The 26217-nt window shown below is 30.5% G+C and overlaps 2 protein-coding genes across 2 annotated transcripts; one reads left to right on the top strand and one right to left on the bottom strand.

Annotated features, from left to right (window-relative positions):
• Window positions 1–261: 261 nt before the first annotated feature.
• LOC125072940 (E3 ubiquitin-protein ligase MARCHF5) lies at window positions 262–15262 on the top strand. The gene is made up of 4 exons (XM_047683574.1): window positions 262–735; window positions 3010–3255; window positions 7643–7833; window positions 10458–15262. The coding sequence occupies exons 1-4, from the start codon at window positions 556–558 to the stop codon at window positions 10825–10827; spliced, it is 987 nt and encodes a 328-aa protein (XP_047539530.1). The 5' UTR covers window positions 262–555; the 3' UTR covers window positions 10828–15262.
• Window positions 15263–21586: 6324 nt separating this feature from the next.
• On the bottom strand, window positions 21587–25095 carry LOC125072941 (general transcription factor IIH subunit 3). The gene is made up of 9 exons (XM_047683576.1): window positions 24957–25095; window positions 24687–24867; window positions 24267–24365; window positions 23965–24061; window positions 23750–23866; window positions 23424–23552; window positions 23143–23278; window positions 22181–22217; window positions 21587–22038 (listed from the first exon to the last, which is right to left on the bottom strand). The coding sequence occupies exons 1-9, from the start codon at window positions 24970–24972 to the stop codon at window positions 21975–21977; spliced, it is 876 nt and encodes a 291-aa protein (XP_047539532.1). The 5' UTR covers window positions 24973–25095; the 3' UTR covers window positions 21587–21974.
• Window positions 25096–26217: the final 1122 nt, after the last annotated feature.

The following is a 26217-nucleotide window of genomic DNA, read 5'->3' on the forward strand; positions in this document are numbered from 1 at the left end:
TTATCGCGGATAAAGATTCACAAATAAAAATATTTCTTTATAATCTCGTTTTTTTAATTTGTTAAAATTAAACTATTAGTCGTAATATAAAATATGAAATAAAAAATTTTCTGCTATTATGTATTTAAAAAAAAACAAGAGACATATCTGATAAGGCTAAATTATAATGATAGCAAAGCATTAGCATAGTGCCTTAACATTTCAAGAACGACACTGTATGGTGCAATATATTTGCTTTTTCCAAGTTATAAAAACTACAACAAAAATGAAATAGTGCCATTGACAAGTTGTCAAGTGCCAAGTTAATTGAAAGATTATCAAAGGAAAGTTATGTCGAAGTCGAACTGTCGTCTTGATTGACGACCTGTCGGTGACGAAAACGAAAAACACATTGATTTCAAAAGTCATACATTACAGAGACCAATCATTTGACTAATAAGTTTGTTTTAGTAATTATAGTGTTGTTCCCACAATATATTTTAACCCCTTAATATTAATTCTTAGTGTTTTTTGTATTACTATCCGTTTTTCGCCTGTGTAAATACGCAATTTATAATGCCTAGTGAGGACAAAGCAGTTTTTGGACAGCAAGGTTCAGAAGGAGTTAATACACAAGCGTTGCAATCTCCAGAAGACGAAAATGCTAAGTCTTGTTGGGTTTGTTTCGCCACGGAGGCCGACGATAGGCTCGCTGCTTGGGTTCAGCCGTGCAAATGCATTGGCACTACGAAATGGGTGAGTAAAAGCAATGAAAAAATATTTGCGATCTATTTATTTATAAGTGACAATATAAAGTAGTACAGCCAAGTAAATTTTTACCAATTAAAAAAAAAATTAGAAAACATATTTGATGTTAATAATGTTCAATCAGTCGGAATTTTGGGACAAAAATCTTCTGTAAATGTTGTTGTAATGTAATAATTGTTATCTTTTCTATTAGTGAATCATATGAATTATTCACCTAATTATTTAAATGCTAATAACCAGAACCATTTTTAAAATTGGCCAAAAAAAAGTGATGTAAAATCTTAATTACATCACTTTTTAAAGTAGATTGATTTACCTCTCAGTATTTATTTTGGACTTGTTTTTTTTTTATTTTAAATATATGCTATAAATTATAGATTATAAATACATATTTATTTTCAGTAATCCTAGTAACTTATTATCCTAATATTAAATGACCTGGTGTTTTTTTAGCATCTTAATTTCTACATAAACAGAAACCACTATTGTGACAACCCAATCTATTCCACAGTGTAAGCTAAAATATATGATTTTTATTAAAATTTTGAACCTTATATTAAAATAAATAAAGACCATTTTTATTTGTTATTAAGTAAATATAATAAACATGTTATTATGAAGTCTGAAGGTCATTTTACAATATATAAAGTTATAAATAAATATATTAATTTACATGATATAATAGAAGTAATAAAATTTTACTAAATATCATTATTAATATTTAAAACAATTAAAAGTTTATATTTTAAAAAGTTATTATCTTAAATCTATTCTTATAGTATCTAAAGTAATTTTGTTTGTCAATTTTGATGAAATTTGGTATAAAGCAAATTTTAGTCCAAAGGATAGATAAATGATAAAAGAAGCTAGCTTTTTTACTCTTCAAGGAGGTAAATTTAGAGATGAATGGGCACATGCTTGCATCTTAAATCATTTTCATTACAAACAAAAAAATCCACACTCTAATAGTGTATTCAGCTAGTTCATTTATTTATTGAGTATGGTACAGTCCCACTAAATAAGAAACTTGTTCTGGCTTTGTGTAAGCATGTCTAGGTAGGAAAGATCCGCTCATATTCTTTAACTGCAATGTTGCAATACTTAGTTTTTTTGTTCCCATTTGGAAGGTGAATGTGCCAGTAGTGTCAATATTAAGATATGCAGTGTTGACTACTTATCATAGGGTGGCCCATTGGCTGGTCGGCGAAATTGATGAGATCTGATTCTGACACAGACATGTACTAATTAAGTACTGATTTTAAAAATTGTTATCAAAATGTAATCAGAATTTTTTTATATGATTTAGTAAAATTATGGATAAGATTATACATAAACAATTACATTCTAAGTGTTCTTGGTGTAAAGTAAGTTTTTTCTTTTAAAAATATATATAATGTCATGTCTGCAATTTTATATTATTGTATATTGTTAATTCTAAAGTAAAGTATTATGCACAATTATTCTCTTTTTTATGGACAGTCAAGTCTCTTTTATAAATTATTTTTGAGAGAAAGTTCTTTGACATATTAAAAACTCTTGACTGATAGGATGTTTTGCATTCAGGCTAACAATGCATTTAAAACAAATAAATCAATGTCTTCCTTGTCTGGATTTTATTCACTTATAAATCAGATATGTGTTTTTTTTGTTGTGAAATTTTTATTTCAAGATTGCAATTTTTGTTATCTATTCACTTGAAGCACCGAGTTTGTCTGCATTAGCAATAATAAAATCTATATTTATTAGGTAATTATTGTGGAATAAAAATATATTTCAGGAGTGTGTTATATATTTTTTTTGTTTTTTCAAACAAAGAGCATTTATAAGCCCATTTTCAAATAATCTGTGCCCTATCAGCACAACTCAAAGCCATAAAATAAATATATAAAAATTTTATGAACTTTGATTGTGTTATGAGGTGTAGGGAAATATATTTATCTTATAAAATGAACATTTGAATGAATGTTAACTGTGTCTATTGGTGGACTTGTTCTATATGTTTATAACACTAGATTTGGCTCATAATTTGCGATATAAAAAAAAAAAACTAATTAAATTCAAATAAATACAACTGATTTCAAAATACTTAGAAATAATAAGTAAAAATTTATATTTAAAAAAACCATGTTACATATATATATATATCTTTATATGAATTAACATTATAAATTAAAATTATTTTTGTATTTTGAATAACACATATTGTAATAATTCAAATATTAAAAAGTTTTTTTATAAGCTTAATTTTTATAATTCTTCCAGGTTCATCAGAGTTGTCTCCAGCGGTGGGTAGATGAGAAACAACGTGGAAATATAAGCAGAAAAGTATTGTGTCCTCAGTGTAAAGCAGAATATATTGTTGTCTTTCCTTCAATGGGCGCTTTTGTTGCACTACTCGATGCTTTGGAAGAGATCACATATAAAATAAGCCCGTTTATAGCTGGCGGTGTCTTACTAGGCTCAATATACTGGATAGCGATTACTTATGGTGCTGTTACTGTTATGCAGGTTAGTTGATACATTTTATAATCATTCATGATATTGCTCTGTTCATACAAAACGTGAAAATTAAATGAAGGTTATTGATAATTCATTCTACTCATATTTTCCCCTGACTACGCCAAAGGGCATTGTTAATAAAACTGGCTATTTATTTAACATTTATTTACTGAAGTAAAAAAATTTTACTGTATATTATAGTATTTTTCTGATTTTTCTTAATTGCTTGCCAATTATATACAAGTATCTCTAACCGTTTAAAGTTTAACATGATAATTATTATTATCTGGGTTGCGTAATAATATTCATCTTTGGCTAATTAGACTTTCGACTAGCGAGTGACAAGTGCATAAACGGAATATCATCGTCATTTGTTTACCAAACAAGCGATCAGATTAACCGTAAACTTCGAGTCATTTCATTATAGACTATTTTGAAATATCGTTAAATATATACGAACGTATTGTATAGTAGTAGTTCACATTGAAACGTGCATACGGTAATTTTTATTCGTAGAAAATGTTTATATGATTAATTTAACATTTTATTTCTTTGGTAAGGATTCATACTATGTTTCACAATGATATTCTAATAAACTTACTAGAACATCATTGGTGTTTCAAATCAGATCTAAAGGTATTGGGGGAAGTGGGCAAACTTATAAATATTTTTCTCTATAAATATAACGCAGTTTATTTCATCGACATCAACTATCGCCTGTTATGTTATTGAGAAATAAAATGTAAAGCAAGAAAGTACACATTTATGGTAATCTTATTGTAAAACATTTTTTTTCGTCTTTTTCCGTGTTTCATTTTATAGTACATAGTTCGTTAAAGAAAGAAAAACGGTGATTAGCGGGAGACTCAATGAAATTTAATTCGTATTAATTGATCTACTCGTTTTCGAGTCAGTTATGCGTCAAACATATAACCTCGTTTATTTTCTGTTATCTAGTGTAAATAAAAACAAAACACAAACGAACACACACAGACAAACACAAAACAAAACTTAATATCAGTCTTCTTACTTTTACGCACACATTACACAACGCGTTCTTTGCACACATGCATTGCACAAGAGAAAGGAGCGGCTTAGTTAAATCTTTACAAGAAAATGTGTAACTAATTCTGATAAATGACCGTTGGGATAAGGCGCTGACAGCTGATGTATAGGTCTCCTGGTTTGGCTGCAGATGGCTTGTTATATTTAATAACTCAGTAAACTCATGAGTGTTGAGAGAAATTCTGATGTACTCATCTCATTTTCGAAAATAAATAATGATGTATTATTAAAACCAAAAGAAGCTTTAAATCAATTCAAATATATTTTTATATAATCGGTTTTAATAAGTTTGACAAAATTATGTAAATCCCAATATATCCAAATTTGTCAGACGTTTTAAAGTTATGATGGAACAAAGAGACTCACATATATGTAATTGGAACCCTGAAAATGTTATACTTCTTTTTTGTCTTTAAAATCTAGAATAAATCATATCGCGAATGTGTAATAAAAATAAAATTGTTAATCTCGGAATAATTATTCAATATCTGCGTGCGATATCAGCGTTTTATTGAGAGTAGTTTATCAGAGTATTATAAGTACTTATATATTTAGGGTATAGCGATTTTATTAATAATTGGATACAAATTAATTGGTTTTCTTATTAATGAGCAATATCTTTGAATAATACGTAACGCAATGAAAACTGTTTATTAGGAACAGTGTGATTACGCACGTAATATTTATTTTTTTTACAAATATGGCTTTTTTATAGGAAAGTAACATCTTTAACGCAGTAGGAACTGCTTGGCTATGGCTTTAATTCGGTTTGAGGAGAAGATTAGGGTCTAATTCCACCACGATGCTCCAATGTGGATACGTGTTTTTAATACGCATATGTTGTTTAGGTTTCCTCACGATGATTTCACCGCTGAGCACGGGATAAATATTAAAAACAAAATAGGCATATTAATTTTTAGTGGATAATTGCTTGCCCGGTTTGATAATCTTCGTGTAAGAATGAGGTGTTAAACCACTCGCCCATCTCGGCTGTAATCTTTTTAAAGCTTATTTAATTCCTGTAAAATAAAATTTGCCATAAAATGTAAATGAACCAACTTTGTGGTTTGTTTGTTGACAGGCTTATTTATATATTATTAATTTAACATAACAATAGCAACTGTTTCAGCTTGCAGTGTCTGAACTTGACTTTTTTGATTAGTGTGATTGGTTACGGTTAGGCCATTGTCAAATATAATAAATATTCATAAAGAACTAATGTGTGTAATGTCTTGCGATGCCTGTTAAATGTATTCATTTGTAAACGATTATTCGATACTACCGGCGGGTCATTTATGTATATTATACATTGATTATTTTAAAGTAGAAACTTTTACGTATGTCTCAACAACATTTGAATGGTATAGTTCACTTTATAGATCTATTAGAGGTAATAAAAAAGGTTTTGTATGAATGTAGTGACAGTTGTACAAATATGGTTACTTATGTCCCTGAACTATTCGGTCTCCACTAAAAAAACACATAAAACAAAAATTATTATCTTTTTTATTGCCTACAACTTTAATGGCAGATATTTCTCTATAGCAGTAATATTTATCGCAATAAGCGCAAACATTTAAAAAAAAGGTAATGATTCTTCAATTTGATCTTGAAAATAAAATTTGTGGGTGCTTTGACATATTCGTTATCCGCGCGTCGAAATACATAATATGCCTACGAAAATTCAAATTAATCGGAGGTGTGTTCAAATTAATCCGGACGTAACATCTTTTATCTTCATTATCATCTAAGTACTTTTTTGTAAAAAAAATAAATAAATTGAAGTACAAAGTACAGACTAAGTATTGGTACTAATGATTCTCGTTTTTCCACAACGTTTTTTTTGTTGTTGTTATTAAACGTGTTGGCTGTTTGTATAACGTGCCTTTACCGTTGTGTTCTAATATTGTGTTATACTCGTGTTTAACCACTTAACGTGATTATTATACTGTATACAGTTATTGTATTGAATGTTTATAATGTTAAAGAGGGAGTTTAATATTTCTTTTTCTATAAAAAAAATCTTTAAAACTATTTCGAAAGATTTTATATTTTCTTAGTCGATGAGTTGTTGTTTGTTTTCCGAACAGATAATATAGACATAAGGAATTTTACAATGTCTTTGTTTCGTAAATTTTGAATTACATTATGTTGTCTTTGTTTTACAAATTTTCTTTTTTTTAAAGAAAGTAAAGAAATGAACAGTGGAAGTACTTAAACTAAAAGCACATGCCTAAGAAGGATTCCTTTTTTGAAAGCAAATGACAACATGAAGATTTCCAAAAAAAAAATAGTAAAAAAAAACGAAACTCAAATGAGATTAACAATTTCAAATTTTCAGCCTCATATGAAACATATAATAACAATCTCTCAATATATGAATATATTGATAGGAAATAACATAATCTGTATAAATAATTTAAATGACGATTGTTTATATTTATAAGAACACGCACAATACACACACAAACACAAATTCGAATGGTACCGATACTAAACAATTTTGGTCTTGAATTGACATAAAATTGGTCGATATTAAATTATTTTTTTCTTTCTTGAATTTTTTTTTTATTTGTGCCAAGATATTGTATTTCGCCAATGTCACGTGCAATTATGGCATTTTGAATTGAGGCGAAGTTATTTGAAAGTAAAATTGAAGTATTTGTCAGTAGTTACTGACCTTTATTATAAATACTCAGGAACTGATCGAATACTGAACAGGAACTTTGTAATATTAATAAAGCTGGGCTATCAGCAAATCGTATAGAAAATAAGTTTTATGTTTGTTGATGCTCATGCTGCTATTGAAATATAGTATACGTAATTAATATTAATGGGCTGTAATAAAAGACCGAGTGTTGTTACCGGTTTTTCTCGGTTAAAACCACGTTTCTAAACGAATTACCGTGATAAGGCCTTTCTACAGACCTGAACTATTGACAATTATTCTATCACTAAACAGTTATATTGTGAATTTATAAGCGCTTATTAGGGGCCATTCATTTATTATGTAAGACGATTTAAGGGGAGGGGGTCGACCATGTCTTATTACAAGGGGGGTGGGAAGGAGTCTCGATAGTTCTTACGTAATATAAAATAATGCTCAAAGTTAATTAATTAAAAAAAAAATGTTTTTGTAACATATACATTAAAATAAACTAAACGTGTATTCATTTTTTCCTTTAGATTCTTATGATCCTATGTAATATATATTAAACAGGGGGGAGAGAGTCGGCCTATTCTAATTTTTTATTATAATAGGGGGGGGGGGGGAAGGGATCAATAACAAGCGAAAATAGTCTTACGTAATAAATAACTTATGTATTTTTAGGTGGTTGGCCATAGAGAAGGTCTAGAAATGATGGAGTCAGCCGATCCGCTGGTGCTACTCGTCCTGTTACCAACAATACCAGTAACACTGATCAGCGCTAAGATGTACAACTGGGAGGACTCGGTGCTTCTCTTCTTGAGAAAATATTGTGCAAAGATCCCAGCTCTTGCGTATATACTACCGTTTGGAAAGTGAGTACAAAATACAAAACTGATACAATTTTGATTTGCTGAGGTTTGGTAATACAGAAAATTAAATACTAATTTGTATTAGGGATCTAAGTTTAGTACTTCAACAAATATAGTTGACAGTATAAAAATCCTCCCTTGATGACTATCAATACCTCATAGTAAATCCATTAATTCATTATCCATTTGGTAAAGAGTTTCTCGTTTGATTTCGCGCAAAGTCTTGCACAATATTCATAGCAGAATTTATCATATCGGGATTTGATTGTGTCTGCCACGTTTTTTGCAATAGGGATTCCAAGTCATTCTTCGTTAGTGTGTGCCCGAACGCATTCCGCTATTGACGTCTTGTCTGAACCTCAGATCATCTCTTTCTTATGTCATGATATTATCTATTCTGAACCAAGGTATTCTTTACTTTGAATATTAGTAAGTAAATGTTAGTAAGTAAAATTTTTTAGATTTTAGAAATGAATATGAATAACCTTATTATAAGCCTATTTCGTAAACAAGAGAATCCGACGTCATCTAGATATAAAATTGATCTTTCTTGCCTTTATAACCATTCTGAAAACCAAAAAGGCTATTGAAAAATATTTTAATTATAATTAATTCAAACATTATATAGTTTTGATTGTTAAATTCAACCGTTGTAATAAATAATTACCGGTCAAAGTTATAAAAATAGACAGTAGGTCAACAACAGACAATAGAACAAAACTATTCACACGTTTTTTACCCTCCAACCGATAGAAGAATCGTAAAGTTTTATTTAGCTATTATAATTATGATCAAGTATTTATAGTTTGGAATAAGTATAAGTACTCATCATCCTCCTCCCCTTATCCTAATTTTACTTGGAGACGGCGCAGCATGTATTCTTCCATACTTCTCTGTCGGACGTCATCTCACAAGTAACATTATTTCTAACCATATCGTCTTTCACACAATCCATCCATCGTTTCTTAGGTCGTCCTCTACCTCTATATCCATCCAAATCCATTCTCAAAACCTTTCTCACAACATGGTCCTCATTCCTCCGCATAACATGCCCATGCATACCAAGACAGCCGATTTCTAGATAGCTTCTCGGTTACCGGTGCCACTTTCAAACTTCCTCTTATGTACTCATTCCTTACTCTATCCATTCGTGTAACACCACACATTCCTCTCAGCATTCGCATCTCTGCCACATACAATTGTCTTTCAGTCATCCCTTTTGTAGCCCAACACTCTGATCCATATAGAACAGTAGGTCTGATCATGGTCTTATAGATCTTCCCCTTAAGTTTAAGGGGATTACGGGGTCACAAATTGTGCCCCTAAACTGCCGCCATTTCATCTACCCTGTGTTAATCCTGTGCTTCATCATTCGTTCTGAGTTCGAATGAGTGAACCGAGATACCGGAAGTCGGAACAGACTGAAAGGGTCACGCCATCAAGCGCTAAGGCTTCAGGACCAGAGAGACCGCCCAAATCGCAGAACATGTATTCAGTTTTCGTTCTCCTAATTTTCAAGCCAACATTCTCCAGTTTCTGTTGCCAATCTTCCAATCTGCTCTGGATCTCAGGTCCATCTTCACCAACCTGTACAATGGCGTCGGCAAAAAGCATGCACCCTACAGCCACACTGAACTGGTCGGTGTTGCCGGCAGACGATCAGACGTAGGTACAGGATCCCCTATACATAGCACGGACTAACTCCATATACTTCCCAGAAAAACCTTTCTCTTTCAATGCCATTTCACGAGGCACCCTTTCATAGGTTTTCTCGAGATCAATGAACACTATGTGCAGGTTCTTGTGAGCAAGTCTGTACTTCTCGCACAATTGGCGGAGTGCAAAGATAGCGTCCATTGTCCCTCGACCTGACATAAACCCAAACTGATTTTGGGTAATTTCACTCTCTTCTTGCAATCGTCTCTCTATTACCTTCTCCCATACTTTCATAGTATGTGACATGAGCTTTATGCCTCTATAGTTGTTGCAATCCTGTACATCCTCTTTATTTTTGAAGATGGGCATTAGCGAACTACTGCACCATTCTTGAGGGATGGTTTCTTCATGCAACAACTTATTGAAGAATAAAGTCAACCACATACATCCGTCAGTCTTTAACACCTTCCATACTTCAACTGGTATGTCATCTGGACCTAGAGTCTTCCCATTTTTCATGCTTTTCAGTATCTCATCCATGCTTATTTCTCTTATTTATTATAAGTATAAGTACTCGTTTACCTTAATTAGTGAAATATACAAATAAAGATAATATTAAAATAAAATTTAAGTAGGATTCCTAATATTCCCCATAATTGTAAAAAAAATATCTTGGTTTCGTGCGAAAATGTAAATTATTTTTTTCCAATTTCATATTTCATTTTTTCTTGTATTTTATATATTACAATAAGAAAAAAACCTTAAGAACAGATTGAAGTTCTCGCAAATAGTAATGTTTTTTTATTGGCAGAGCCATTCTTCAAACTGGAACATAACAATACTAAGTATTTCTGCTTGGCGGTAGAATATATTATGAGTGGGTGGTACCTACCTAGGCGGGCTCGCAGTACTAGTAAATATTTTCGTTTTAGTAAAATAACAAATTAACAGTGTTTTCTTTATTATTTCAGCGTGGAGGGTGACAGGGGTGCGATCGTATCAGGACAAAATAGCAACGCAAATCAAAATGGAAACTCAAATTTATCACCAACTAGAATATTTTGTTCCGCATTGCTATTACCGACAATTTCAACATTAATCGGCAAAATATTTTTCCGTTCAGTTCAAAATAACCTCCACCGAACCATACTAGGTGGTCTGACGTATATCACAATCAAAGGAGCTCTCAAAATTTATCACAAACAAATGTTATATATTAGACATTCGAGTAGGAAAATTCTAGATTACACAGAGTCGAATTTAAAATTATATAGAAGTGCAATGACTTCGAATACAACTGATGTCGTTTCCAGTACCAACGATTCTGAACAAGTTATATAAATTTTTAGAAATGGTTAAAAATAACGTTATTTTTTTAAACGTAAATCGTGTGACGAAACGTATTGTAACGGTTGTACTTACAGTACATATGGCATGTGATAAACACGTAATTGACTGTTGTGTATTTTTATTCTACTTTTTTTATAAGATAACTTATAATTCTTTTATTTTATTGCGCTAGAATAATAAAAAAAATCATTATTCTGCGATGACAAGTTTTTTTTAATAATAGCAGCTTCTATAAATAAATGAATACTATATTTTTTAATTTGGTTTTTAATTGATCAGTTTTACATTATAATCAAACGGAATATGTTGCTTTAATTAAATTAAAAACAAAAATTAATGAATAACAATTCAATACTCTCTACATATTTAGGAAATAAACGAAGTAAACGACTTGGAATACACCGTCTAAAGATGCATGTAAACGTATAAATACTTTTATTATATTGTACTTGCCTATAGAAAAATACTAGTATTGCTAAACTATTTTACTGTTTGTTCGTTATTTTTAACACGTGGCAACAACTACGGAACGCGTTAATACGCCGTACGAACATTTTTATGTGCCTTAGTTTAATTTTCTTATGAAATATTGAAAAAAATAATAAAAATTATATACCAGACTTATTTACTTGAATAAGTTGGCCCATATAAATTTTATTACCCGCGGTTTATTTTTACATTTTTAAAATATCAATTTTATTTCATTTCGTTAATCGACATATTGCATAATTTATTGCATTATGAATCGGCACGTTTTTTTTTTTTTTTGTATAAAAAAGATATATTCAATACTTTATTTCGATAAAAGCCTCTTTGAAATAATTTTGGATAACGAGATTGATCGAAAATGATTCGATAGTTTAACCAACCAATTTTTTCATAAGGTAATATCATTTGGCGGCACCTAATTTGACGTAGCGAGTTAAAATATTCACATTTAACAACCGAATACGACATCATGTGGACCGATCTGCTTCACTTCCACAGATATACCAAATAACGCAAGTAGAAAATATGTCCGTCCAGTTGTCGGTTTTCAGTTGCATAACAAAGGGATAGATAAATACATATTTATATTTACCGTCCACTCTCGGTTCGATCAATAGCAATACACTATTTGCGATATTTTGGCATATTTGAGTTATTTGTGCGTTTAATATATGTGTGCATTCATAATGTTCGTAATATGTATTTGCAAATACACTGAATATTTGACAAAGTGATATCGCTGCGAAAATACGCTAAGTCTAGTGGAGTGTTGCCATTAAACTAAAATTTTCATTTAAAAGAAAAAAATCTGTTTAATTATTTGTATAATCTACAGTAAAATATAGCAATGCAAAGAGATCCTTTTCGAGGAAGAACTGAGAAACTAGTATACGATTTTCATAAATTGTATATCTTTGCTTTACGCCAACCTTTGTAATCGCCATTTTTATATTTTGTATAATAATATATGTATGTAAAATCTGTGCCTGTAACAAAAGAAACTATTAGCTGAGCCGAACAGTTATGTTTTAATCATTAGAAATTTAATTAATTAGTAAGTATGTTAAATTATTTGAGTGTTGATTAATTTAAACAATATTATTAAAACAACACTAATACTAAAATGTAAATAAAAATAGCTTATGTCAAAAATAAAAGAAAATTATATAAATATTGAAAAATAAATTGGATGGTCCGTCCATTCAGCCATCGTGTTTTTGTTTTATTGAAAATTGTAAATATTTTTCTATCGTAACATAAAAATATAGAATAATACTAAATATCTAAATATATTTTGTCTGTGCTCTTTTATAGCTGTGATCATAATTAAACAATAAAAAATATTATATCATCGCTTTGCAAAATGTAATAGAAAACAAATCTCACAAACAAATATTAAATAATATGAATTCATTGTAATAATATCATCATATAAATATACATTAAAATATGTATAAAGTCATAAAAAAATCTCTATTTTCTTCTATATTTAGAATATAAACATTGAGTTCGGACTGAGAGAAGCTTCTAGTTCTAAATTAAGCTACTGCATATAACATCGTGAAGTTATTATGTTACAATTTTTTACAATTGATTTGTGTCGATTATTGTCACCGTGTTTGCGTTTAATATTGCGTGGTATTCATACTAAAGTCTATTCCAATTGAAGAAGGAATAAAGATAAACGTAAAAAAGATTTACGTTTGCTACGCGATATGCTAATAGATCAAGTATTTTAAACGGGATATTTACCAGTTTTTTATTTTTATTTAGTGGAGCTCGATATTTCGACATTATCTACGAATGTCTTGTTCACGAGAATCTTGAAAATCTTATGCTTCCAAAGTTCCGATAGTAGTGTTGAATATCATAGATTATTCAAGCTCTCGACCAATGATATTGCGTCAATTCTATGTCATGTTTATTTCACTTTTATCCTCTTGTTGGTTGGAATAGACAATAGCTATGATCAAAGAGTAACCTTAATGAGATTAAGATTAATTTTCGCTATAACAGATTATTTCTTCTAGCTGAAACTGCTTGAATACTACTTAATGTAGAAACTACTTGTACGCATAGCGTTGTCATTACACGATGGAAGTCTCACATAACTGACTACTCTAAAAAGAAATAAGGCGAGTACAATAAATAGCTTTACCTTTAGGTCTGTAATAAAATACCGCAGTGCTCAATGAAAGCCTGTAACGAAGACCAATCAGTACTTTTGGTACAACGGTCCTCATGATAGCTGAGTCTTGTATTATCTTCAAAGCTGGATAATTCGTTCAATCCATTCTCCATGTTTATAGTTTAGAAATCTACCATGACAAATTAATATTTTTAGATAGACAGGCAATCAATATTATTACTAGCATATTGAATGCCAAATTGTCTAACTTTATTGTAAAATTGTATTTTTAACGCTGTCCTGGTAAAGAGACTCGTAGGGTTTGGTCGTCATAAGCGTGAAGGATTAAAATCTATTTTATCAAATATTAATCGCGAGAACTTGTCACTTTATAATGTATAATATGTTACCATAATATTAAATTATAGAATCTGTGACAACACTATGGGAATAAAATATATATATTATTAATGATGTTTCTTTAGATAAATTAACTGATTTTCATGAAAATCTGTTTTTTCCACTTTGTTTTAAATATCTATCATTTCGGCAGTTAAGCACTTTTTAATTTTATTCGTTTCTGACAGATCTGCTGCTCTAAACATTAACTACTAATAGTTAACAGCTACTAATGTATACATTCCAATGTCAGGAAGAGTAAAAAAAACAAAACTTAGATTTACATATTCCATGTGATTTTTCTATTAGCTCAGCTTAAAACAGTTCCTGATATATATTGTACTATTCCACTTAACGACTGCTTCTACAGTAACGATCAAAGTCTATCGAAATTCAAAACCAAACGTCAATATCATGTCAATTTATTTAATTTAAAAGAAGTTTATTTAATTTAACTCCTCCTGTCATTGGAATAGGCAGCAGTTATTACATGGCGCTTATTATATTATATATTTTGTAAAAACGTTTATTCTTTTGTTTTGTACAGTTATCGTAATAGACATATTGAAATGTATTATAAGTCTTATTAATTATTATCCCTACATATTATTTCAGTGAAAATTACTTCAATCGACTGACTATAATTATTCGTTTTAATGTCTTGGTAATGTTATGAAAACTATTGAACATTCTTACAGCTTTTATATGAAAATACTGCGTCTCCTTCTTTCAAATGTCAAATCTATTATGACAGAATGAGATGAACTAGTGTATAGCTCAATACTCAACTAAATGGTCTTAAGTACTTAATCCCTCTGTAGGTACTTACAAATACACCGGTAGACCTAATGCGACACTTACGTCTTGAGTGTCATTACTTGCTCGTATGTTTGCCTATTATATACTAAAAAATATATTCATATACTTAAAACAAAAATAACGTTCAAGTAAATAGTTATAGCCAATTATAATGTTCGCGAATACTATACAATTAGGGTAATAGCCCAATGATACTACTTATCTACCAAGCAATCCTCTATTTCCGTTAAAGTTGCATAGCGTTTAATTTAATATAAAGCAACAACAAACAAAATCATTAACCTTATAATGATAATCTAATTCATTATCATAAAAACTTTATCAATAAGTATATCAATCGTATCTTATCAAACACGGTAAATAATAGAGTGCAGTGTATAACCATTTGCACTTGTGTTCGCGCGTGTTATCAGTAGCGAAAAGATTGCATTTTCAAACAAGCTTATCAAGCGGGTGAAACAATTGTCGGTAATTAGACGTGTTTCAGTTTTTAATACGTGTTTATCTTTAATTTGGTGTGAGGTCCATATTGCGGTATTATTATTTTTGCTGGAATCAACAGTTGGTTTATTTCTTCACTTGTAAGAGTACGTAAGTGTTTTATTATTTTGTACAGCTTAAATAAAATTAAATGTTTTTTTGGATCAACGCTTCTTCGGTATCTTGAAGTAATCTTGGATTTTATTCTATATCGAATATTCAATGATATGATATATATATTTATCTGTGCATGCATTTATTTATTGTTAACTTTAAAGTGTTAAATTTAAGTTAAATAAATCTGAAGTGAACCGTTGCATAATATAAATATTCTGTTTTAGAAAACATCGAAAATGTTCAGATAATTGTGCACGGATTAATAAGATTAGGAAATATGGCCAAGTTCATAAAATCCATCTTCCACACGAGTGATAGAAGGAGGACTTCTAGATATGAAGAGTCAGAGGAAGATAAGCCAAATGTTGCACCGCCTTTAGACGGCAGAAGAAAATTATCTATATCAAGATCTGGCAGAATGAGACAAGCTAATAGAAAACGTCACTCATTGTCTTTAGAATTGTATAATCATGTAAGTTTTATTTACATATTTTATATAACTATGGTACCCAAAAAAACACTTAGGTTACAAGTTTTATATGTAAAGTTGAGATAAAAGTACATTTATTATTAAGGGTAACACTTCTAAGAACCAATTTTATTCAGCATTGCACTTGCACCTTACCATGATTGGACTGGTTCTACCTGCTCATCAAATGTTTTAAGACTTTTTAAGAGGTGGACGAGCAAATGGGCCTCCTGATCGTAAGTGGTCACTACCGCCCATAGACAATGGCACTATAAGAAATATTAACGATTCCTTACATCGCCAATGCGTCACCAAACTTGGAAATTAAGATGTTATGTCCTTTGTGCCTGTAGTTACACTGGCTCCCTCACCGTTCGAACCAGAACACAACAATACTGAGTAGACTTGTTTGGTGGTAGAATATCTAATGTGTGTAAACAGTGGGTGGTACCTACCCAGACGGGCTTGCAAAAATCCCTACCACCAAGAATAAAGCCCAAATTAGACTAATACTTTAATTTGTAAGGCGAGTAAGGCAGTGCAATTCGGAACTTAACATCTTAGGTGTCTATGATTGGAAACATAGACAATGCTATGTGTTAGGAATGTGTTATATTACTTATAGTGTCAATTAGGGCCAAAGATGACCATTTCCTATTAGATTGCAAAAAAACAACATAAATTGTTTTGTGACGATATTTCTTTAAGATCACATCTAACAACTTGTGAAGGTTTTCCATTCCATGATTTTTGATGCATATTCCATGTTGATGATATACCTATGTTAGAATTTATTTCTCAGGTTTCCTTGCGTTGTTCTCCCTCACCAAAACCCTTAACTTTTAACAAATGTAGCTAATAATACGCGATATTCGATTAAAATCCACTTGTTATATATCCATTGGGACATTGTAATAGGATCGGAAGTAATTGTTTATTTTAAATAAAACAGAAATTTGTAGCTTAGAGATATTTCGATGAAAATAATTACTTATATACTTTCTTATATTTTCTAAATTTTTACATTTAGTCTACAAATTTCCGAGTGTTAATGTTTTTAATTAAAAGACGAGGTGGTCCAGTGGATTTTAACCGAAGGTGGCAGACACAAATACTAACAAACTCTACAGAACTTTCACGTGTTTCCTTTGTGTTTATAATTTATCTCCTGCTCGGTAAAGAAGGAAAACATCTTGAGGTAATCTGCATTTGTTGGATGATATTTGATACATATTCACCACTCTCCTGCATTAGCAGTTGAAAAAGTTCCAAACCATCATAGCGGAGGAGGCCTTTGTCTTTATTCTTTTTCTTTTAAATCTTTGGTCACCTCTTTCTAATAGAAGAATAATTACGAAAATGCTCGTCTCAAAAATTTGCTTAATTTCTAGGAAATACAAATGACTGAAAAAAGTAAATGTAATGAATATCATACGAATAATCAGAAGCAGACAGTTATTGAAATTAATCAAACCACAAACTTCTCAAATCAACTTAATCAAACAACAGAAATTAAAACTCCCGAAGAAGAAATCGACAGCGCGTTTGAAATAATTGACAAAATATAAGTAAGCCTGTGATTGTTTCATTCATTTATTTAGATTATAATTATAATTTAGTTGAAGTATATGTAAGGTATTATATGAAGGAAGCTTAGTGAGTTTCCATAAAATGTATCAACCAAGATTGATTTCAGTAATTATTTAATTGATAGCACCAATTTTTAGATAAGGAACAGTAAATTTACAAGCCTCTAAGTGTAATCGTAAATGTGTGTCTTTTACCGACTGAGTTTTACATTAGTGGTGCTGGTGACAAAACAATCTAGAATATTGTTCTAAATGGCAATAAATGTTTTAATTTTCGAACCTCATGTCTGTATTAAGAGGCAATGTGCCAAATTTGAATCATTACCATGATTTATGCACTGAGAAAAACATCTATGTTAAAATATAGGCACCCAGGTGACCATTCACACTAAAGATACGTATTTACAAGATCGTTTTAACGGCTACATCGCTATTGGGGGCTATGTTTACACATTAGCTATGTGACCGTTTTTAACGCATCGGGTTGTGTTGGATCCGGAATAAGGTCTGTGTGAATTCGTTTGTATAAATACATACGCCAGCGCCAAATAATAACGTGTTCGGTAAAAAGGACTTATAGTACTCTACTATTACGTGTACGTGTTTGTCGTCGTAAGTTTTTAATTGTTATAAGACGTTCCTAAAATTTATATTTACAGTTTTGTATACGTTCTCATAAGAAGCGATTTTGTGTAAATTTGTACTTCATTTGCTAGAAAACATACCTATTTATAATATTTTCTTGATAATATCATATCGATTACGTCACGCATCTGTTATCGATGTTAATGTCTATATTCTAAGCACATTTGAAAGATGTCAATATTATCTTTTTAGATTATAAAAATAGTCTCATAACTTTATACGTTAAATAATGAATGAAAAATGTCCATAAAAATAATATAAACATAGGTTTTATTCACTTTCATTAAATATATTTTAAATGACACTAGTGCTTGTCGGGATCAGTCGACTGTTCCGTAGCCAACATTCTGTGGCCAGTGTAATTGTTGGCACGTATTGGGGCACGTTGGGTCAAAACACCCATACACAATACGATGTCGCATCGTGGTACGTTACGATGTCGTATCGCGATGCCTTAAAGGAACTGCGTCTATTTTAATCATTGATTAAAGCGTGTCGATCCTAATCATAATTACAGTATTCATGATAGTAGCTTAATTGAATTGTCATGTAAAGATTTTGTTTGCGATTCTTGTTACAATTAAATATAGTATAACAAAGTTATAAATAAAATTAATATGCATCAATAATTTTTATATTTCGCAATTATTGTGTAAAGTTAAATTGTGTGTGTGTGTGTTTTTTTTAATATATATTTTACCATATAATAATATGTATCTTCTTAGTAATAAAAATTGATTAAGTAAATTTTTTATTAATACTTATATTGTTTTCAAAGCAGTTAATATTGTGATATAATATGGATAGCTACATTATGTACGACATTAAAGACTGATTTCACAAATTTGATATGCATTTTTTAATCTTTTTACCTTCCGATAACGTTTCATAGTAATAAAAATTCACTTTCGCAGACATATAATTCACATAATAATCTATATGATCGTCTTTTGTTGAAATTGGGCCATATTTTAATTCATTTGATATTGTATCTTTTTTTTGTACATAAAAAGCAAAGTATTTTCCAAATTATATACTTTCTAGGAAATTACAATAGCGAAGTCAATGGAAATTGTCTAGAATCGGCAAAGATTACCGTAATCATTATACTCACTTAACAATTTATTATAAACCATAGATTAACAATATTTTTTTTTCTATTTAATGACAAATGTTAAAAAGAATTACGCTAAATTTTCGACGATCACATTTTCATAATTTAATAAAAATAGCTGTATAATAGGTTTTAGTCGAAAATCTTGAGTGACGCAATATTGCACAATTTGGTCCCGATTAAGATCAATTGAACAACATTTTTATATACATTGCTTAAATATTAACGTATATATGTATCTAATCTAATTTGTCTTAATGGAGGGTAACGCATAAGCGTAGTTTAAAAAAATAACTCAAAAGTCAATGGTTCAACTGTATACAGCCATATTTTATATATAATTTTCCGTATCCCCACGTACGAATATATCTGTAATTGGGTATCAATTTACACGATTACGCTTTTATTGTTCTCAGACGGTTTCTTTATAAGAGTCTTAGAAAGCTGAATATTATCAAAGAGTTTATCGGTAATTGTATAGATATGTGATAAATATACAGATGGGAAAAGCGATATACTTGCTATTTATAATTAAGGTTAAAAAACAAAAATTGTCTCCAATCCGACAAAGCATGGCACACTATTTTGTTCTGGAATCATTAGAAATGGATCACGTAGGTACGTTATGTTCAATTATAATCTACTCAATAATCAAATCGGGCTTCTGATAACGTCAAATCGATTTAATTTCATGGAACCCAATAAAATTATCAAGTAACCGTTGATTCAAAAATATTTTTGATGCTGACTTTGCCAAAAACAGTACTTTCAATAGAAGTTAAGTGAGGGATGTAAGAATCTCTCTTAACAAAGATATCAAATACATATAGGTATAAACAAACAAATTCACATTCACAAATGTAGGGTTTAATTTGGATAACAGTAAACCTCCGTGGTCGACTAGTGTGTACACCGGTTTTCATGGGCACGCTACTCCGAGGTCCCGGGTTCGATTTCCAGCCGAGTCGATGTAGAAAAAGCTCATTAGCTTTCTATATTGTCTTGGGTCTAAGTGTTTGTGGTACCGTCGTTAATTCTGATTTTCCATAACACGAGTGCTTTAGCTACTTACATTGGGGTCAGAGTAATGTATGTGATGTTGTCCAATATTATTTATTTATTTATAAATGATAAGTAGTAAAGATATACGAGACTAAAGATTTAATTTAATAATATAATTATTATTATGAATATGAAATATATAAAAAAATTAACTCGTGTTCTCAATATGTACTCAGTAGATCTCTACTTCAGTTGTTGTTATATAGTAAATTTAATAAAACAAATAAACAATTAGGTTAACTTCAAAAGATACAAACTGAGTGCTATTTACATTTCGAACCGGTGGAAGCTATACGTATAATTCATCATACAAATATTATGTTACAAAAGTACTTGAATAAAGTTTGTTTTGAATGATTAGGTACACCACTACATTGTTTTGTTTACGTCTTAAATCTAGAATGGAATTAGTGCTAATTTACTGCTGAAAAATTAAAATTTACGCCCAAAAATCTTGACGTAAAATTAGAACGAACTACACTGCACGGGCGGTACAAACGCTAACCGCTCACACGAGTCGAAATATCAACATAACTGACTGCTGAGGAAACATGTAGACATAAATAAAATGATTCCTTATTTTTCTATATAACATATTGCTAATTTCACACTAGTGAATTAAGAATTTAGTGAAAAATTGATGTTTGAGTTGTCACCTATAGATGTAAAACGACTATCACCGCCCATATATATCTATATATATATGCATATCTAAAACACCGGGGGCTTGCAGGTGCGTTGCCTGCCTTTAAAAATGTGTCGGTCCTTCCTTTTTCCTGGTCGGTGCGGAAAAATTGGGATAGGTTGATTAGGTTTAGCCGGCCCCAGTACCTACATAGTTTTAAGTCTGAGTTTATAATTGACGAATTTGAAGGGAAAGCATGTACCTTCGACAACGACTTTGATGATCTGATCTGCCAAAGAGCTGGTGATCGAGGTGCATAATTTCCCGGGAAGCCCATAGAAAGGAAGCTTCGAAAGAAGCGCTTTGTGGCACATGCGATCGAAGGCCTTCGCCAAATCCAAACTGGCTGCTGATACCTTTTACTTGGACTCAACTGTTACTTCCACCCATCTTTGTGTCAGGTAAACTAGGTCACCAGCTGAGCGATCCCAACGGAAACCGTACTGGCGGTCACTAATCAGCTCGTGCTCCTCTTGCTACCGCAGGAGACGAGTTGGGGCGTTTAATTAGTTGCATTTAAGTTTTGACATCAATGTTTGATATCATTTAAATATGTATATCTTTTATTAAAAGAGCATAATAAAGTATATTGTGAATCTATCGTGTGAATGAAAGTAATTTAGTTAATTACTGAAAGTATGGTGCACGTATACATGTATATTTTATATTTTCAGTAATCAATGGCGATGGGCATGAAATTGTTTTGAGGAATTCTTATATTTAATATTATAACGGTTATAATAAGTAGAAAATATATTTTTAAAAAAACATTTTACTGTCATAAAACTAATTATATACACATCTATGACCTATTCCATTGGCAGGAGATAAAAAAAGTGACCTTGAATTTACTCGACACCATTGGTTACAATTAAATAATAAAACTAAAATAATATATGGATTCTTTGGATATGGATTGAATGGTGGCGTTTTGAAGTTATTCTCGAAGTTTTGGAAGTAAAATTAAAGTCAATATAAGTAGTAAAGTGGAGTAGCGTTGGATTATACATAAAGACATATTCATCAAGAACTGTTTGTATTACATAATATAGCCGAGTCGTTAGGATATTGGACAGGTAAATTTAGGTTTGTTTATCTATATCTGCCATTGGAATATATTAAATATTATCTTATACCATAAATTAAATTTTCATTTTCTTCTTCTTGGGCTTAATCGGCAGCGGACCAGCGATTTTGAATACGGTGCTGAAATATTTATTGTCATTATTAAAAGACTGAAACAGGACTGAATATGAATATTCAACATATTATACATAAACTATCCGTTTTAAAAAACCAATATTCGGCGTCTCTGTTAATGGTTTAAGAATTTAATTTTTATACTCACTGGCATGTTGTGCATATTGGGCTGAACTTGCAAAACACTGAAACATCAAATATATCTCATAATAATAGTATAATATGACACAATTAAAATGTAACATCGATAAATTAATTTTTTTTTTTTTAAATTAATCGTCAATTTTGCGAATTTATTTGGTTATTAGACATTACAAATTATTACGTTTGCGTAAAGATCATTTTCGCATAATAAATAGATAAAGATCGAAGATTTTGAAGACACATTTCATTCGGGTGTGATTCGGTTTTACGGATTTTGCCGGTGCTGCATCTAAGTTGTGTCGTACTATATAGTTGAATTATTAATCCTCCTCTTTTAACATAAACATTTGGTTCTTAATCAACTGTTCTATTTTGGTTGCAAATATCTTTCATACAATTCCTTGCAAAACACACACACACACACACACACACACATATACACACATACACTTCTAGATACAAATGTCATCATGGTAAGAGATGATATGTAAACATAACTAGCACTTGATAAAATGAGTTATAATTATTTTTTTTCATGTATTTTTAAAGGGCCTTTTTAGGCAACCTATATGTCAGTCCCATTGAGTCATATTATTAATTAAATTATAGCCTTAATAGCACTGTTGAGCAAGTGCATCAACAATTCTGCTCAAAGGAAGTATGGAGCTTTAATTTAATAACTTATTAATGGATTATGGATAAACAAGGTACATAGACAAAAAGTATTTCGTCGTTTTATTATCAGGGCAGTTTATGTGGGGTTTGCAAGTCACACAATACAGGGTTTTTCATGATAACCTTTACTGTCGGGGATTAGATGAATTATGTATATATTAATATTACACAAACTAAGCATGAAAATAATGAGACTAGGTAATTGACTGGATTTGTAGCCATTGTTCGCCATACCATACCTCTTGTTTAGGAGTATAAAATTTAAACAAATCGAAACAGCGAAAATCTTACCACTAAGACAAACGGAGCACACATAGCCTATAGTGAGCAGTTCCCTGTGGCAGAAGCAAGCGGCGCGGTAGTCCACCCTGCCTCGACCTGGTAGCACCAACTCCTTGCGTTCCCACGCCTCAGGTAAAAAGACCCACTATGTGTTAAAATTAAAATAAAATAAATTAGTAATTCACAAAATTTCAAATGTTATGCAGTCTGGAAATAATAAAGTGCAGGTAAAATATTGAACAAAATCATTGTTGAAAAATAAAGTATAGTAATTGTAATAAAAAACATACCAATAAATATTGTAGTAATCCCTCCAGCGAAGGTACTTTTAAGTAGAGTCCACCAGTGATGTCACAGCCTTGTTGGAGTAAGCTCAGATGTTTGTCCAGAGAGCAGACATCTATCAATACTTGTTGTTTCTGAAAATTAAAGTTATTTTTCTTTTGTTTTTTCTTTGCCTTTAAAGCAATAAAATCTGGAGGTATAGCTCTTGTATATGTAATTTTAATACCATACTTACAGTTTAAACCAAATGCTCAAAATAAAGCATTTTTTTGATGAAATTTTTTTATTAATTGTAAACTGTATGTATTAATTAATGATCTCAATGTTTTACCTGAGCAGTAAAAAACACATTCATATAATTGATGTACTGGGCTGCAGTATCTGAGCTCCCTGTCACTATGAGAATGCGACTGCTCAGTCTCAGGCCTGGTGATGCTTCTCGGCGCATCTGTAAACAGAGATTTATTAAAAAAAATTGTTTGGATTTTTTAGAATATTATATCATTGATTAAACTATAAATAGACAAGAAATGATTAGTTTATTACCCTGGCTATGCAACAGAGTGCCATTGCCATTGCACCAGCAAGCAGAGACTCTCCTGGCCTCTCTTCTTGTGGCTGACTTTTAATTAAGTTCACGAGCCTGTAAAACCATTAATTAAATGACATACAGCATTCAAACTAATTTTTATTTAAGAAATTTATCCTAAGATCAAAACAATTTGGATATTCAAAATTTTATCTCCAACAATATATTATGTATGAAATATGACCAATATAAGTAAAATGATGATATAATATAGTAAAGTGAAGAATAGTAAAATGTTATAGAAAAAGGTAAGATTTACCTCATTTTAATAGTTTTCTCAACCAAAGTAAACAGTTCATATTGTCCATCAATTTGCCGCACATCCAATGGCTTTCCAGGAGATGGATATAAGTATTCACTGAAACCACAATATGCTTTCCATTAAAAATAGTGTTTGAATATTTAAAAATATTCTTTATTTTATTATTTATTAAATCATTATTTATTAAATCACATTATATTTTGAATGTGAATAACTTCTTTCCAAAGGACATAAATTTCCAAGTAATGCATATAATAAAAAAAGGGTAATTTGCTGCCCCTCAAGTCTGATCAATGCTCAAGCCCATTCAGCCTGCCGGTAAATCCACCTCTGAGAATAGGTTGTTAATACTGGTGTTGTTTTTTAAACTTAACCCAAACTTCCTACTAAAATAGTTCGCTAGTAGTAGTGGCGTACCTTTTATGAAAATGGCAACCGATCACGGCTAGCTGGTTTCTGGATTTCTGCATCAGATGCGAGTTGGCAAATGCTATTACGGCATCGAGACAGCCGGTGAGTACTTTTGGATCTTCTGTAATATATCGCTGGTTCGGGTTTGTATCCACTATTATAACCAAAAGACTGCTGTCCGAAGGCGCTAAAATGTAATTTTGTTAAAATTAGTCGGTGTAAGAGTTTAATTTGCAAGTATTTGAGTCGTATTCATTGATTTCGTTATAAATTTACCATCATCGTCTGCCATTTTGCTAAGTTATTCTAAAAAATTACTTTACTATCTAATATTTTATAATAAAATGACAGTATTTATTTTTTTATTTATTCATTGAAATCGGGAACAAACTTGCGTTGTTTTTGTTATTCGACAATAAAGTCATATGTCATTGTCAACTGTCAATTTCATGCCATGTTTAGTGATGCCATGCTTTTTGGTCAATTTGCCCATAACATAGACAATCCATAGTCTATGGTTAATATTATTATATGACGTTAGAATTCTTATTTTTAAAACCACAATTTAAAACCACTTTAATAGAATTCTCTAAATCATATATAAATTGGACTGATCTCTTGTAGATTACAGTCATTCAAAACACTCATATACAATTAAGGACATGTAGAGAATCGAAAGGTGTATTTAACAATATTAACTATGAAAATAAAATATTAAATGAAACAGTAATATAAAAGCAATCATTGATAATTTATTTATAATAACATTTAAACTATATTTTGCATATTATTTTGTTATTTATATTATTAATGTTATTTATATACTGTCTATGGAAACCAATGGATTTGAATGACAATGAAAACTATAAGAAATTCGTAAAAAATAATTTTGTGGTTCGTTACAATTTATAACACAGCACTATAATAAGAAAATCTGAGCTTTAAATCATCCCTCAAAAAATATTTTTAAAATTATTATTTAAAAATAGAATTTTCATTTTCTACAATTTCTACAATTTTTCGTGTCTATCTTTTATATAAATATATTGCTCCCCAGTATTTTTTTTTTCGGTATCATTGTTTGTAGTTATTGCATAATTTATTTAACAGGCGTTTTTAAAAATATTTGCGTACATAGTATTGTGACAATAGCAGAATTATATCTACGTACACAGATATTATTATAAGTATTATAATATTAATATTTCATTCAATTGGCGTCAACTATCTTTTACAAGGAAACATGCAACTTATTATAAAATAGGAAACTAATCATAGAATTGCATTTTTGGTATCTTTATTAATAAAGCAATCTTTAAATTTTAAGTGAACTACACATTTTTTTGTTATAATATAAGAATAATAAAGAAACCTATGATCGATAGATATACTCGAAAAAACTTAGATAGATACGGATAAAAAACACTCTTTCTGTGCGGTCAAGACTCGATTGTAAGCAGCAGTTTCTCGATAATCCATTTGTAAGCCACCGACCATCTGAATGGATTTCTATGAAACTGACAGGATAGTTAAGAAA

The sequence above is a fragment of the Vanessa atalanta genome, chromosome 23, assembly GCF_905147765.1.
Source record: "Vanessa atalanta chromosome 23, ilVanAtal1.2, whole genome shotgun sequence".
Lineage (NCBI taxonomy): Eukaryota > Metazoa > Arthropoda > Insecta > Lepidoptera > Nymphalidae > Vanessa > Vanessa atalanta.

What these genes read in the sequence shown, in the direction of transcription:
- LOC125072941 (XM_047683576.1), bottom strand. An exon ending in GTGCTCCGTTTGTCTTAGTG is followed by an intron (nt 22,218 to 23,142) that starts GTAAGATTTTCG and finishes TTGATGTTTCAG; the next exon opens with TGTTTTGCAAGTTCAGCCCA. An exon ending in CCAATATGCACAACATGCCA is followed by an intron (nt 22,039 to 22,180) that starts GTGAGTATAAAA and finishes TAAATATTTCAG; the next exon opens with CACCGTATTCAAAATCGCTG.
- LOC125072940 (XM_047683574.1), top strand. Translation starts at nt 556, where the DNA reads ATGCCTAGTGAGGACAAAGCAGTTTTTGGACAGCAAGGTTCAGAAGGA. An exon ending in GTGCTGTTACTGTTATGCAG is followed by an intron (nt 3,256 to 7,642) that starts GTTAGTTGATAC and finishes ATGTATTTTTAG; the next exon opens with GTGGTTGGCCATAGAGAAGG. An exon ending in TATATACTACCGTTTGGAAA is followed by an intron (nt 7,834 to 10,457) that starts GTGAGTACAAAA and finishes TTATTATTTCAG; the next exon opens with CGTGGAGGGTGACAGGGGTG.